The following is a 17,065-nucleotide window of genomic DNA, read 5'->3' as shown; positions in this document are numbered from 1 at the left end:
TTTTAAGGATATTTCAATCCTTATACAAGAATCTCAAATCAGAAAAGAAGTGTAAGATACAAGCACCTATATAGCCATCTAACAAAAACTTCACAACTACCTATAATAACCTATATTTGAAAATAAGATATCAAATAATTTTATATTAATATATATATATATATATATATATATATATATATATATATATAATATGAAAGTAAATTTAAATTTAACCATGAGTTTTAAAAAATAAATGATTAAATAAAAAAATATATTAATCAATATATATGTATTTATAGTATTAAAGTTATATTAATATTAATAAATTATATTAATATGTATAAATTATATTATATTAATATGTATAAATTATATTAATATATATAAGTATAATAAAAATGATAATATGACCAAAAAACTTGTCTGGTCTAGTGGTCAATACTTCCTTGATCACCGGAAAGACTTGGTTTCGAGTCCCGATAAATCTACTAAAAGTGCATTCAACCTATGAGATATTAGATATTATATATATAAAAAAGTAATAAATAAATTAATGTAAGAATAAATTACCAACTAATACTTCACATTGCATGAAAAACAAATCAGAAATTGTATTTATATATTAATACTATAAAAAATGGTAGAAAAACTACCTATATTAATTCTAAACAACTCTGTGTTTTATTACAATATCAAAATTAAATATTATTTTCATAAATTTTAATATATTTAATAATTTTATTTCAATTTAACACAAAAATATTTTCTATTATATTTTTTAATTTTGATTATAAAATATAAATAATTATAAATATTATATATTAAAAAATTTAATTAATTCAAATCTACACACAAAAAATCATAATTAATTATTTAAATATTTTAGAGAAAATTATAATTAATTATTTAAATATTTAGAGGTAGACCTAGACTGAAAAGAAGGATTTTATCAACTCCATCTTGTCACAACAAGAGTGATATCATTTATGCACTTTTTCTGTGGTTCTAGTTTTAAGTAAGGCAGCTTTATTTGATATGATACAACAATTATTTGATGAGTTTTCTTTTGCTATTTGTTACATTCCAGCATTGGAGCTAAAAAGGAGAAAGCAGAATGCACTGTCTGGGATTCATAAATATAATTTTTTTATATCAATTACAACTTATTAAATAAAATAAAAGAAAATAACGAATATTTAAAATTTGAAGACATTAAATAATTTCATTTTTTTTATCAACAATAAATTAATAAAAATTAAAAGAAATATTTAGGGTGTCTAACCCTTATACTAAAACACAAAACACTTTTAGTTAAGCATATACCACTTAACTCAAAAAAAACTTAAAACTAGTTAAAGATACCCAGTCCCAAAAACTGGTTCTGCATAAAACCAGCAAAAACATAAACCTGATGACAAGGTAGCTGCTGGAAAAATATCAAGCTAAGAGCTAGGTGTATACAACCTCCTCCCTTCCCATTGCAGCGATTTAGGACCAGCACAGCATAACCAACAATTGTAATGACAAAATGATGCCCGAACCTGCTGCATTTGCTTCCCGCATCACTACATACCACCACGCATCTACCAATCATTGTGAGCAGCTTGAGCAGAGAAAGAGGCATATGCCTCCAAAGTTCATGTACCAACACCGAGCTCTCCAGAAACCAAAATTGAGCTATTGCAAAATCACTTGCCATGATGACCTGCATTAAGGGATAAACTAGCTCCAAAAGATTTCTCAGCAAAGCAGCAACATTGCAAGCAACTCCATGTGGTAGCCACGATTGTTGATCACACTTACTAGGACCAACGGAACATGCACAACCAAAGCTCACTAAGCTAAGGGGTACCTACCAGAATCGGAGGAGTAACTACCAGCACAACCAAGCCAAGGTATACCTGCATGATACCAAATATGCCTAGGTTTCTTTGTTCCCATATTCCTCTCACAGCTGTCACCCACAAACTTTCCACGCTAGATTTTGCTTTGTGCTCAAGTGCATTTCAAAGTAAACCTCCAAGTCCTTATGTGGGACAAACAACCTGTTGTGATAGGATGCATTCCAAAAAAAGATGGTGAGAGGTTTCTACTGAACCTTGGCATAATGCACATCCCGAGGGTCCACCTAACACTCCTCTTCTAAAAAAATCTTCCATGGGATTGGGGAGAGCTTTGACCTGCCACAACTGTTTGAAGAAGCCTCAGACCAGATTGGCGCATGGTTTTTGTACGCAGACTTTACCGTGAACTCACCATTAGGATTCCCACCCCATACAAGGACATCCTGTTCCTTCCTATTAAGAGAACTCAAGGATATGCTCCTAAACAATTCAAGTTCTTGTGTAGTTTCCATTCAAATCTTTTTCTCCTCCACCTTAATCTCCAGCCCCACACTGATTCTTTCCAACTTCCTATCTCACCCACCGTCAAACCGTGATCCAAAGACAGAGAGAACAATCTAGGATAAGAAATTATTCCTTCCAGTCCATGTGTCCTTCCAAAATCTTGTTTTATTTCCCGATCCAACCTTCCAACACAGAGTTTTTTGGACCCACTCTACTTCTTCGCCTTCCTCTCCACCACCAAGACTGCAATTTCTGGTGGATCTGCCTTTGCCCAAAGTCCACACCATATTTTAGAAATTAGGACCTTCCACTTTCCTTATTCATTATTTTAATGCTATTTACAAAATTTATAAAAGAGAGTATATAAAAAAAACATTATTCTATATAAAAATACTGTGCTGATAAAAAAATATTTAAAAAAAATTAAAAAATATAAAAAATACTGAATTTATTATAACACACAAAAGTTGCCCTACTGCAACATCACAGAACACCAACAAACAAACGAAACGAAAAAAACGAAACGATCACTGAAACTACCATCCTAGTCATTGTCATAATGGGCATGGTTTGGTAAAGACGGTTCCCTTCCCAACTTGGAATAGACAAACAATAATTGATGTGATTTATATATATTTATATTTTCTTTTATTTCGTCAATGATAAATAGTGAGTTATAAAAATCTATCTATAGATAAAAATACACTAATAAGATAAGAATATTTTATGTAATTCTATGTATAATAGTGAGAAAAAATAACCTTTTAATCCATTTGTTAAGTTATCCTTTTCATTTTTCTCACTAAATTTTTAAAGGGTGATACGCTATTTTAGGACTTTCTGTTTCTGCAGGGACAAGGGGTAAGTTCTGACACATTACCATTTTTTAATCTTAAATACTTTTGCCTATGTCGGGAAAGACAGAATCATTATATGTTGAATACCGCTTCCGTCATTTTTGTTTTATGATCAAGAAGAGACCCTTTTCCATGCTTCAATAAATTGATCTGAACATGAACAAGATTTACCCTCTTGTTAGATTGATAGAGTGAATAAGAAAAAGATACATTTCCCCATAACAAAGTGAACAAACTTTTAACCCAAGTTACAATATAAAAATACTCAATTTATTATAACACACAGAATTTGGCCGGAAGGAACACCATCGAAAGAAACAAAAGCAAAAGAAACAAAAGAAACGATCACTGAAACAACATGTATAATGAAACAGGCTTGAAGTTATTGTGCTGGGTCATCCTTCTTCTTGTTCCAGTGTCAGCTACTCTCTCCCATCGTAGGCTTCCCAGAGGCCGCAGCAGCAGGACGAGCAGCCCCCAGAGAAGCTGAAGCTGGAGGCTGAAGCTGATATAATTAAATTAGTTTAACTTAGTAATGAGGAGAATCTAAGTAAGTAATTGAAAAAGATGGCATATATTTATAGAGAGAAACGTGGAACCTTACCGTAATTGGGAGGAGGAGAAGAAAACGATGATGATGATAAATGTTGGTGGTGGTCATCAGAAGGAGGAGGCGGACAATTCAGGTCAGGAAGATGCCTTTCTCCATGCTTCACTCTTTTGTTCTTGTTCTCTGCACAAGAACAAGAACAACCCCTCTTTTTGCAGCTCCCACACATTTCTACCCAAATGACCCTTTAGGGATCACAATATGTTTAGACCTTTGCAGAATCTCTATTTATAGCCATATGTGCCTCGAGTTGACAGAATCTACTTTATCAAACTATATGTGGCCGAGTTGACATAATCTACTGTGTCAAACTATATGCTTTTAGGTTGGTAAGGATGACCTCAGAATTTTAAAATAATAAAAATGAATTTTCAAATTATATATGAGTTTGGTTTTAAATTATGGGAAGCAGAAAGTAACTCCCAAGAAAAAAAAAGAAAATAGACCAAAGATAAAGACAATAGAATTCAAATGGAGAAATAATATATTACAATTTACTTATTTTTACATATTTCCCAATAACAAAGTGAAACAAACTTGGAACAAAAGTTATATAAGGAGAGTATATAAAAATACTGAATTTATTATAACACACAGAACTTGACCTACTGCAACATCACACACAACACCAACGAAACGACCACTCTCACTCTTCACGTACTGTAGCAACAACATGAACAGTGAAAGGGTTATAGAGACAGACTTGGAGTTATTGTAGTGGGTCATCCTTCTTCTTGTTGTGCTGGCTCATCCTTCTTCTTCTTCTTCTTGTTGGGGTTGTTGGGATTGGATATGATATAATTCATGAACTTGTTCCAGCATGCTTTGATCCAGTGGGAGCTACTCTCACTCTCACTCTCACTCTCACTCTCTTCCATTTTACGCTTCCTAGAGGCAGCAGCAGCAGCAGGACTGTGTTGACGAGCAGTCCCCAGAAGCTGAAGCTGAAAGTAATGAGTAGTGGAATCTAAGTAAGATGAAAACATTATAGAGAGAAGTGTGGAACCTTATCGTAATTGGGAGGAGGAGGGGGAGAAGAAGAAGATGATGATGAATGTTGGTGGTGGTCATCAGGAGGAGGAGGGTAATTGAGATCAGGAAGAGGCCTTTTTCCATGCTTAATCCTTTTGTTCTTCTTCTCTGAACATGAACAAGAACAAACCCTCTTTTTGTCCCTCCCACACATTTCTACACTTCTCAAATGTTTCTTCAGGGATGGTAATATATGGTTAGATATTTATAGAGTAATATGTCTGTGCAGGAGGTGTTAAGTGTGGCTTAGCTCACTAATTTTGAACGTCTTCATACAACTTTAAATAAAGTGTGTTCCATAAAGAATGAATAGAGAAAAGCTGGTTCACAAACATACATTTTAGATTCACGCTATTTGTTTATAATAGTATTGTACCGGCAGGCACCGGACGAACAGATGTACCGACCTGCCGACCGATCTCATAATAAATGTGAGGGCGCAACAAGACTAAGGTAGTTAAGATACTTCGAAAAATAAGGAATACGTGTGTGAAGAAGATATTTTCCCCCGGGTATTCCGGAGCACGATTGGTAAAACCTATCTATAACCACCCTGAGCCCAAGAGGTAGAAAGCCCATTTAGAGGTAGAAAGCCCATTTAGCAATCCTATAAATACAGTGCTCAAGCCAGAGAAAGGTACGTTTTGATTCACTTACTAAACCTCACTTAGAATCTCATACTTACTTGAGCGTCGGAGTGCCTTCGCAGGTACCCTCCCCCGCCCGACCGAAGGAGACACCAAGAAGGAGCGACCGACTGAAGGAGAAGAAGACCGACACGTCAACAACTACACTACATCAACCGACCGTGCCTGGGCCCCATCTCTCCACTCAGGTACAATTGGCGCCCACCGTGGGGCCGAGGCAAATCTTCAATTTTTGAAGCTATAATGGTTGCGACAAGAAACAACAACGACGCTATGGCAGAACAGATGACTATGATTCAAATCCTCCAAGCTCAGATGGAGGAACTGCGACAAAAGGGGATGGAAGACCATCGTCAACATGAAGAAGATAGACGCCGCCAAGAAGAAGAAATCGCCTTATTAAGAGAGCAGAATGCACGACTCCAACAACAGGTCGATAATCCCGAACGAGAAGGCCAATCCCATATGGCCGACCGAACCGCCTCTCGCATACCTACACCTGCCAATACCAATCCTGCTTCCAGAGCTGAAACAGTCGAAAGAAAGTCAAGTAAAAGGGGTCATCCTTTTACAGACGAAATTATCACCACTCCACTTCCTGACAAATGGAGAGGTCTCGCTATTAAACTCTATGACGGCTCGACCGACCCGGACGAGCATTTAAATGTCTACAAGACGCAAATGACTTTGTATACCACAGATAATAATGTGTGGTGTAAAGTATTCCCCACGTCGCTCCAGGGAGAACCTCTTACTTGGTTTACAGAGCTGTCTCCGAATTCCATTGACGACTTCGACGTCTTAGCCGTAAAATTCTCTACTCAGTATGCCACCAGCCGACCGCATCACATGTCCTCCATGTCTCTCTTAGCGGTACAACAAGAAAAAGGTGAATCTCTCATAACCTTTTTAGATAGGTTCAACAAAGCATGCATGCACATCCGAGGGCTCAAGCAGGAAGTTGCATTGCACCATTTGGTCTCGGCCATCCGGCCGAGCCGTTTTACTGAAAGTCTCATCAAGAAACCGCCTCAAGACATGGAAGACCTTCGAGCTCGAGCAACCAAATTCATGCAAATCGAAGAACACATCGATTACCACCAACGGTTCAAAACCGTCGGATCTGGGGTCCTCAAAGATCAAACCCCGAACAAAGAAAGAGAAGTCGAGACCGAACGCACCGCCCGAATCACTCCAAGATCCGACCGGAGCAGAGGAGGCCGAATGCCCAGGTTTAACAGTTATACCCCCTTAACTGTGCCGAGGGGACGAGCCCTAGATGAAGCACTACAAACAGACTTAATTCCGATATTAAAGCAATATCAAACGCCACCGAATGCAGACACCGCTAAGCATTGTCAATACCATCGAAACTTCGGCCATACGACCGAAGGATGTCAGGCGTTGAAGGACAAAATCGAAGAGCTCATTCATGCTGGTCATTTGAGACAGTTCGTTAAGAGGGCAAGAAATTCAAGATCCCCACCACGGAGTACCGACCGTACATCTCATGGTGCCGACCGGTCTTACCGTAACGATTATAAACGCCGAACCGACCATAACCAGGCTTCGCGGAAACGCAGTGAAAGCCCCGTTCGGCGTACACGCGCCCGCAACATAAGTCCCGACCGAAACACCCGCCCTCGCCAACGAGTCCGCGAAGTCATCAACATGATTGCTGGACCCGTTAATTTGGGCGAACCGAACCATGAAGCTAATTATATAGCTGGAGGCTTTGCCGGTGGCGGGTGCTCAAATTCCGCCCGAAAGAAACATCTCCGAGACATCCAGTCCGCTCATGCTACCACAAGGAGGCGTCCACACATACCTCCGATCACCTTCACTGACGACGACTTTACAGCTATAGATCCAGCCCAGGACGACCCTATGGTAATCACTGTCGAAATTGACAAGTTCGCAATTGCCAAGACCTTGGTCGACCAAGGTAGCTCAGTCGACATATTATACTGGGAAATCTTCAAAAAAATGCGCATTCCAGAATCAGAAATTCAACCCTATAACGAACAAATTGTAGGGTTCTCAGGTGAACGGGTCGACACTAAGGGGTATATAGACTTGTATACAACCTTCGGTGAGGAAGATGGTCTCCACAAAACAATAAACGTACGATATCTGCTGGTTAACGCCCAGACTTCTTACAACATCCTGCTCGGCCGGCCGTCTATCAACAGATTAAAAGCCATTGTCTCCACCCCACACTTAGCCATGAAATTCCCTTCGGCCACTAACGACATTGCAACCATCCATGTCGATCAAAAAACTGCTAGGGAATGCTATGTCGCAAGTTTGAAAAGTGAGCCAACTCGACGACTCTATACAACCAATACGGACGACCGAGTCCCGCAAAAACGAGGACGTTCCCCCACACGGCGTTCCGGACGATACATGTCCCGTCGTCAAATGATAGCCCTTGTTGACCTCGACCCTCGCATGGACGATCCCCGTATGGAAGCAGGAGAAGACTTGCATCCATTCCCGCTTCGCGATGATCGCCACACTACGCACATCGGTACTTCGCTGAAACCGGACGACCGAATAGCCATCGGGACGACACTTGTTAAAAATTCCGATCTTTTCGCCTGGACGGCCGCTGATATGCCTGGCGTAGACCCACAGGTTATCACTCACCGATTATCACTGTATAGAGAAGCTAAGCCAATAGCTCAAAAGAAAAGACATCTAGGCGAAGAACGACGTCAAGCCGCACGTGAGGAAGCTGACAAATTGTTACAGGCTGGATTCATTCGGAAGGCCCATTACACCACATGGCTAGCCAACGTGGTTATGGTGAAGAAAGCGAACGGAAAATGGCGTATGTGTGTTGACTACACAGACCTCAATAAAGCTTGCCCAAAAGACTCGTATCCTCTGCCTACCATTGATCGTCTCGTTGACGGTGCAGCCGGGCATCACATCCTCAACTTCCTTGATGCCTACTCTGGCTATAATCAAATCCAAATGCACCCGGCCGACCGAAAGAAGACGGCCTTCATGACTGATTCCGGCAATTTCTACTATGAAGTGATGCCCTTCGGACTCAAAAATGCCGGAGCCACTTATCAAAGACTAATGGACCACGTATTCCACGACATGATTGGTAGGAATGTTGAAGTCTATGTCGATGACATCGTCGTCAAGTCCGACTCATGCAAACAACATATTGCCGACCTAAAAGAAGTTTTTCAGGCCCTCCGCCAACACCAGATGCGACTCAATCCGGACAAGTGTGCGTTCGGCGTCGAGGGGGGGAAGTTCTTAGGTTTTATGCTAACTCATAGAGGCATAGAAGCTAACCCCGAGAAGTGCAGAGCTATCTCCGAAATGCGAAGTCCCAACTCCATTCAGGAAATTCAGAGACTTATCGGCCGACTCACCGCACTATCCAGATTTGTTCCTAAACTCGCCGAACGAACGAGGCCCATCGTCCGACTACTGAAAAAAGCATCCCGCTTCGAGTGGTCGACCGAATGTGAGGAAATTTTCCTCGATTTGAAAACTTTTTTATCAACCCCGCCGGTCATCCAGAAACCGGACGCACGAGAACCCATCATAGTCTACCTCGCCGTTTCACACGAAGCCGTCAGCTCAGTCTTAGTGCAAGAAATTAATTTTGAAGAACGGCCGGTTTACTTCGTCAGCCGCGCCCTTCATGGCGCCGAAATCCGATACCAGACGATCGAAAAGGTAGCCATGACCCTCATCATTACCGCCCGACGAATGCGTATGTATTTTCAGAATCATCGGATTATTGTTCGGACAAATTACCCTATTGTAAAGATCCTCACTAAGCCAGATTTAGCCGGACGAATGATCGGTTGGACGATCGAACTATCCGAATTCCATATTCAGTACCAACCACGCGGAGCGATCAAGTCGCAAGCTCTCGCCGACTTCGCAGCTGAACTCACTACTTCTTCAGCCGAGACCGAACATTCATCATGGATCTTATATGTTGATGGCTCCTCCAACGAGAGGTCGTGCGGCGTTGGAGTTGTTTTGGAAGGCCCCGGCGAGATTGTCATCGAGCAAGCCCTCAAATTCGACTTCAAAGCTTCAAACAATCAGGCCGAATATGAAGCCATATTAGCCGGTCTACGTCTCGCTCAAGAATTAGAAATCACTAAGTTAATTTGCAAAAGTGATTCCCGGCTTGTCATCGGTCAGCTTAACGACGAATATGAAGTCCGAGAAAGCTTTTTACAGCGATACTATCACTTAGTCAAACAGTCGATGGGCACCTTTTCTGAAATTTCTATGCAGCACGTTCGACGCGATCACAATACCCGCGCGGACGCCTTGTCCCGGTTAGCAACCACGAAGTGTAAAGGAATGCATCGGTCGGTCATCCATGTTACGCTTGCACGCCCAAGCATCGACCTACAGGAATGCCTGACGACCGACACGGAATCTACTTGGATTACCCCAATCAAGCAATATTTACTCGACGGCACATGTAGTCCTCTCGGCGAAAAAACCATGAAGCTGCAGGCCGCCCGTTTTGTCTTAATCGGCGACGACCTTTATCGCCGAGGTTATACCCAACCACTCCTTAAATGTTTGACACCAGACCAAGCTTCCTATGTCATCCAAGAGTTGCACGAAGGAATTTGCGGAACTCACTCCGGCGCACGGACAATGGCTGCCAAAGTATTCCGGGCCGGATACTATTGGCCGACCGTCCAGGGTGACTGCACCAATTTCGTCCAAAAGCCTGAGGAACTCCATTTTATGTTATCACCTTGGCCGTTCGTCCAATGGGGTATGGACATCATTGGTCCTTTCGCCCCCGGTAAAGGCCAGTGTAAATTTTTACTAGTCGGCATTGATTACTTCACCAAGTGGATCGAAGCCGAGCCCCTGACTGCAATCACCGCCCGCAATGTTCAAAATTTCGTATGGAAAAATATCGTTTGCCGCTTCGGGCTTCCACAAATCATCATCACCGATAACGGTCGGCAATTCACCGACCGAACGTTAACTGAATTTTACGAGAAGCTCCACATCAAACACATCGCTAGTTCAGTCGAACATCCACAAACAAACGGACAGGCAGAAGCTGCAAACAAAGTTATTTTGAACGAACTGAAGAAACGTCTCGGCCCAGCAAAGGGCAACTGGACTGAAGAACTCTTAAAAGTCTTATGGGCATATCGCTGTACTCCTCAGACGACTACACAAGAAACGCCGTACAGCCTAACGTATGGCACCGAGGTTATGATCCCCGTCGAGATTGGCGAACCCTCTCTCCGCCGGCAAACCCTTGATCTTGATCTAAACAAGGAAAGCCTCTCGGTCGGTCTCGATCTCATCAACGAACTCCGGGACAAGTGTAGAATTAGAGAAGAAGCATGCAAAATTCGGGCGGCCAGACGATACAACTCCAAAGTTAAACCAAGATTGTTCCACAAAGGCGACTTAGTATGGCGAATGCGGAGCAGCGCACGAAGGAAGGAGGCAAGTTCTCCAGCAATTGGGAAGGACCTTTCCGCATAGCAGATACGGCAGCCGGTGGAGCCTATTATTTAGAATATTTATCTGGGAAGGAAATACCGAGAACGTGGAATGCCACACATCTCAAATTTTATTACAGTTGAACTTTAATAATAAAAGTGCACTCTTTCCTCGCTCGGTCGGTTTTTCCCTAAGGAGGGTTTACGACCGGGAAGGTTTTAACGAGGCACTAAATTAAAATCCAAATCTCCTAGTCCTTTACTCAATTCATATCTCGTTCGGTTTCATAGGTATTTAACGAAATCAGAATTATTACTTTTAACGTAGTCAGAATTATATATGCCTCGCTCGGCATCAGAATTATTACTTTTAACGTAGTCAGAATTATATATGCCTCGCTCGGCATCAGAATTATTACTTTTAACGTAGTCAGAAGTATATATGCCTCGTTCGGCATCAGAATTATTACTTTTAACGTAGTCAGAATTATATATGCCTCGCTCGGCATCAGAATTATTACTTTTAACGTAGTCAGAAGTATATATGCCTCGTTCGGCATCAGAATTATTACTTTTAACGTAGTCAGAATTATATATGCCTCGTTCGGCATCAGAATTATTACTTTTAACGTAGTCAGAATTATATATGCCTCGCTCGGCATCAGAATTATTACTTTTAACGTAGTCAGAATTATATATGCCTCGTTCGGCATCAGAATTATTACTTTAACGTAATCGGAATTATTTATGCCTCGTTCGGCATCAGAATTTATCGGATTTATATATGCCTCGTTCGGCATCAGACTTATTACTTTAACAATCGGAATTATTTATGCCACGTTCGGCATCAAAATTATTCAATTATCTATGCCACGCTCGGCGTCAAAATTAATTTATTTATGCCTCGTTCGGCATCTGACTCATTTATGCCGAGTTCAGCATCAGAATTAACTTACTATAACGAAATCACAATTATGTATTACTCGTTCGGCTTCGCATTGTTACTAACAGAATCAACTACACCCCGTTCGGCATCCAAAATAAAAATCTACAGCATACAACCAAGGTTGGTCGGCACAAGCTTTCCATCCACCACTAACTTCTCAATATCATACCGGTCGTCCTCCAGGGGCGTACCGTGCAGACAAGCCACTTGTTGGATGCCTAGCCGGAAGTATTCTTCGCTAATGCGAAGCATAAAGTCCTGACACTTAGCCACTTCCGTCTTTAATGCCTCCTCCTGGTCGGCTCCTTGTTTCAGTTGCGCCTCAAGGTTCTTTGTAAGTTCCTCTTGCGCTTTTAAGGCTGTCTGCTTCTCCTCCAATTGAACCTTCAACCCCTCTGCCTTCTCGGTCGACATCTTAGCAGCTTGAGTGGCCTCGGTCACATCCTTCTTTAACCAAGGAATGGTAACGGTCGTCACTCTCTCTAGCTCTTCAACCACCGTCCGGCTTGCCATGAGCGCCCTACTTTGCAACTCTAATGTTTCCACCATCAATTTAGTTGTTGGGATGGTGGCAAAAACCTCACTCTCTTCCGCCTGCAAGTGAGCTGCTATATCTAGGCCGACCGCCAACACCGTTGGCTCCGAAGCCGTACGGGATGACCCAGCTCGGCCCTCACGACTTCCCTTCGGAGGCCGAACCCCTTTTCTTTGCAGCAGCCGAAGCACCCGCCGCAGTAACCGTTGTGGCCGGCACAGCTGCCGATGGCCCGGCCGTACCGATAGAAGTGTCCGCACGACTCATGATTTCTGCAAAACACAGGAATTAAACACTATTAATGAAGTTATTCAGTAAAACCGAATTTATAATTACATACCAATAAAATCCGCCCAGGGGTCGGACGACGCATATAATGAAATTATCCAAATCCGACAGAGCCATACGAGAACTCGCGTTAAGCACAGTCGGATCCTGGGTCCAATGGAATGGAAACTTAGTAATACCATCATTATAAAAGTACTCTAGGCCGTCCGGCTCTACGAATATCTTGAAATATCGTTCCTTGAAATTCTTGTAGGACGTGGTGAAGGCCGCAAACCGCACACTTCCCGGACGGCTGGTCAATGACACCCAACTTACAGGGTTGGACGAATGTGTGTTATAATAAAATAAAAACACTCCCGCTCTGGGCGTCAAGTCAAAAAGTTGACACACCATTCGGAAGGCCTGCATGCACGCCCACGCGTTCGGATGAAGTTGGGTTGGTGCTATGTTGAGAAACCGTAGCACATCCATTGTGAACTCATCGAACGACAACGTTACTTTCAAATCAACGAATAACGTACCATAAACATAAAAGAAATCTACCGGAGCATTCTCCCTTCCATGACAGACACGGTCGGTGTACCCACATATTTCAGCAATGAGAATATATCACTTTGTCAAGGTCGTCCGGTTTCTTAAAAACAGTGGGTGTGTTCTTAACACTCATATCTACCCAGTCATAGCTCGGACCCACAGATCCACTCGTACTTTCGTCACTTCCGGACGATGACTCCCCACTCTCACCCGACTCTCTACTCCCTACCCTATTTGAAGAAAGTTGCGACATAACTAACCTTTCGTTCACAAATTAACACCTCGGTCGGCAACTATGGTTCGTACGGCGCAATAACTCGCAATGTAGACGCTGCAATCAGAGCAACTCGGATGCCGAACTCAACGAAACGTGATCTCTTTGCCACTGGGAACGCTATTTATAGCATTTCCCTCTCACCCCCATCCGTTAGATTCCCTCTCATCCTACGACCCATATCAGCCGGAATTCGAAACGTCATTTAATCCACACCGCCGGATTCCTCTCCGCCGTCTTCGACCAAAAGCAAATGTCCCATCATACCGTTACACTTAATGCCTGACACCTCGAAAGAACAACCATTACGACTCTTCGGCCTTTGTTCACCTCGAGCCTGGGGGGCAAGTGTACCGGCAGGCACCGGACGAACAGATGTACCGACCTGCCGACCGATCTCATAATAAATGTGAGGGCGCAACAAGACTAAGGTAGTTAAGATACTCCGAAAAATAAGGAATACGTGTGTGAAGAAGATATTTTCCCCCGGGTATTCCGGAGCACGATTGGTAAAACCTATCCATAACCACCCTGAGCCCAAGAGGTAGAAAGCCCATTTAGAGGTAGAAAGCCCATTTAGCAATCCTATAAATACAGTGCTCAAGCCAGAGAAAGGTACGTTTTGATTCACTTACTAAACCTCACTTAGAATCTCATACTTACTTGAGCGTCGGAGTGCCTTCGCAGGTACCCTCCCCCGCCCGACCGAAGGAGACACCAAGAAGGAGCGACCGACTGAAGGAGAAGAAGACCGACACGTCAGCAACTACACTACATCAACCGACCGTGCCTGGGCCCCATCTCTCCACTCAGGTACAAGTATAATAATACTTTTAAATTAAAAAATAAAATATTAATTTATTAAGTAATGAAGTGTATAATTTAACTATTAAGAGTGTTAGTATATCACCGTCTTTAAAATAAAAATTCACTTTACACTCTAAAATAATAATATTTTAATAATATTTGTTTTCTTTTTTAATTTAAAATTCTAATATACATTATTATATTTTAAAATGGATTGTTAAATGAATGTTATTTTTTTAAATGTAAAAAAACATTTTTCAAATACAAAACTACGAAAACCATCAAAGAAATTAAAAAAAACATTATTTTATTATAATATAATATTTTTATTAGAAAAAATAAGGTTTAAAGATTATCGGGAATAATATTTTGAAAATAGGATTTCTTCAATAAATAATGAACTAGGAATTAAAGAAAGTTTAGAATTCAAATATTTGTGGGACTTTCTTTGTGCTTTTTTCTTGTCCGAAACAAACAATCACGTGACGGATTAGAAAAGAATGTAACATTTTCATTTTTCTTTGGACACGTGATTCTAGCGACCCGACTTAATGTAAAGAAAGTGAAATTGTTTGGATTAGGATATAATATGGTAGATTTGTGAGAAAAGTTTATTGAAGTTTGTGAATAATATGATGGTCGTAAAGAGAATTTTATTTTTTTTAAATGTGTAAAATATAAGTTTACAAATTTACCTTTTGTTTAAAAAATATTTAAATAATAAAATTTGAGATATTTTTTATAAATTTTAGTTAATTAAAATTTTATAAATATATATAAAAAATATTTTCATAAAATCAAATCAAATAAAAATTAAAATTAATTTTTATTACTGTTAATATTATTATTTAATAAATTTATTTTAATTATTATTAAATATGAAATTTATTTTTATTATTATTTTTTATAATTTATTATTATTATCATTTTCAAAAATTATTTTAGTTACTAGTATTATTCATAATTTTATTACTTTTTTATATATATTATTCCTATTTTAAATTTTAAATATATTACTAATTTATTTTCTTTTATTATTACTATATAAATATATTTATATTATTAAATTTATCTTTATATTTAAAAATATTTAAATAATAAAATATAAAATATTTTTGTGTAAATTTGAGTTAATTAAAATATTTGGTGTAAAAAATATTTATTTTTATTATAAATACATATAATAAAATATTTATAATTTTATATTCATAATTTATTTTCTGAATTGAAAATTGTGTAAATTTATTTATCTTTTTATTTTTTAAATTTAGTTATGTTTTAAAAATTAAAAAATGAAATATGGACAAAGAAAAAAATAAATGTTACATGTTTTTCTCCTTTATTTTGTGAAGTTTCTTTGCTTATATGCAAAGAATACATTTCAATCAATTCCCACATTTCTTCACTTGTAAATCTCTTTCAATTTGTTGAAACAAACACAAATTCTCCCGCAAATCTTTCTTAAATGGAAAGAAACAAACAAAACATAAAAGAATAAAGAAATGATGGAGAATTTCCTTGTCTTACTGGAACTGTAAGGGACCCAATGCACATGTTTTATTCATCTTTAGATAGATTATCCTAATTATCCTTGAATTTTCTAAAACAATCCATCTAAAAAAATCAATACTATAATATTTAAAAAATAAAATATTAAATAAATTTTATGTTATAAAAATGTTTTATAATAATAATAAAAATCACCAATCTATTAGAAAATAGAATGAACAACTTTATGGGAAAACCATAATTACTACATGGAATATGGAATGAATATGGAAATAATTTGATTCTGATGGATTACATACAGATTATTTCTCTTGTGGTTTTTGTAAAGGCATTTCTCCTGTAGGGTCTTTTTGTAAAGGCCTTTTACATCATTTTTCAAGTGAACAAAGGCCATAATTACATAGATTTACAGATATGACTGCTCCTCTCTTTATCCATTTAACATGAAATTTTTTTATGTTCTAACAATTATTTTAAAAAATAACTCAAAATTTAAACAAAAAATATCTCATATTTTATTAATTAAATATTTTTTAAGATAATGGTAAAGTTATAAATTTACATTTTAAAAATTCTCTCAAAATAATCACTTGTAAACATCAATAAATTTCTCTCATAAATTCATTTTACGTATCTTAATTCAAACAATCTTACTTTTTTCTCATTTTTCTCTCAAATCACTTCTAATTCACTCATTCAAATCTTTTTCTTGATTCAAACACACCATAAAGGTTCATGTTTATCTAATACACACAACAACTAGTAATTGATGTGATTTAGCTATCAATTATTTAGATTATAAATTTTATAGCAAAAATCTTGGTAGTTAATTATATACCAATTTAGAAACTATTAATCAATAATAAAAACTAATTTAGAATTCAATAATTTTTTTAGTCTTTAAAATAGTATCTAATTTAGTCAATATAGTAACTAATTATTTTTTATCTCTAAAATTGGTCTCTATTTAATGATTTTCTTGTAGTAAAATTTATAAATGTATACAACTTTGAAAATTAAAAAGGAACTAATAACTAAAAATAATTCTATTGATTTTTAAGACTCTACAATATGCTTAGATGGTCTGTTGATATATTAGAAAATTATATGTGAAGTTTATGTTTTTATGATAACAAAAGCTAACTGAATTGTTAACTTCTATATTTGTGATTTGAATTATATGTTTTATATGTGATTTAAATTATTTAACACTGATTAATGAAAG

At 38.6% G+C, this 17,065-nt stretch overlaps 1 protein-coding gene across 1 annotated transcript; it reads left to right on the top strand.

Annotated features, from left to right (window-relative positions):
* The first annotated feature begins 5,719 nt into the window (after positions 1–5,719).
* On the top strand, positions 5,720–10,990 carry LOC150024803 (uncharacterized). Its single transcript, XM_090296172.1, has 3 exons — positions 5,720–6,089; positions 6,177–8,284; positions 9,233–10,990. The coding sequence occupies exons 1-3, from the start codon at positions 5,720–5,722 to the stop codon at positions 10,988–10,990; spliced, it is 4,236 nt and encodes a 1,411-aa protein (XP_090152298.1).
* Positions 10,991–17,065: the final 6,075 nt, after the last annotated feature.

Source organism: Phaseolus vulgaris, chromosome 10 (assembly GCF_051622355.1).
Source record: "Phaseolus vulgaris cultivar YP4 chromosome 10, ASM5162235v1, whole genome shotgun sequence".
Classification (NCBI taxonomy): domain Eukaryota; kingdom Viridiplantae; phylum Streptophyta; class Magnoliopsida; order Fabales; family Fabaceae; genus Phaseolus; species Phaseolus vulgaris.
This window is presented reverse-complemented; position numbering and strand designations above follow the sequence as displayed.

Excerpts from the sequence above, each read along its gene's own strand:
- LOC150024803 (XM_090296172.1), top strand. The coding sequence starts at position 5,720 with ATGGTTGCGACAAGAAACAACAACGACGCTATGGCAGAACAGATGACT. Across the intron at positions 6,090-6,176 it reads ACTTCCTGACAAATGGAGAG|ATAATAATGTGTGGTGTAAA; the intron begins GTCTCGCTATTA and ends TGTATACCACAG. Across the intron at positions 8,285-9,232 it reads GGCTAGCCAACGTGGTTATG|AATCATCGGATTATTGTTCG; the intron begins GTGAAGAAAGCG and ends ATGTATTTTCAG.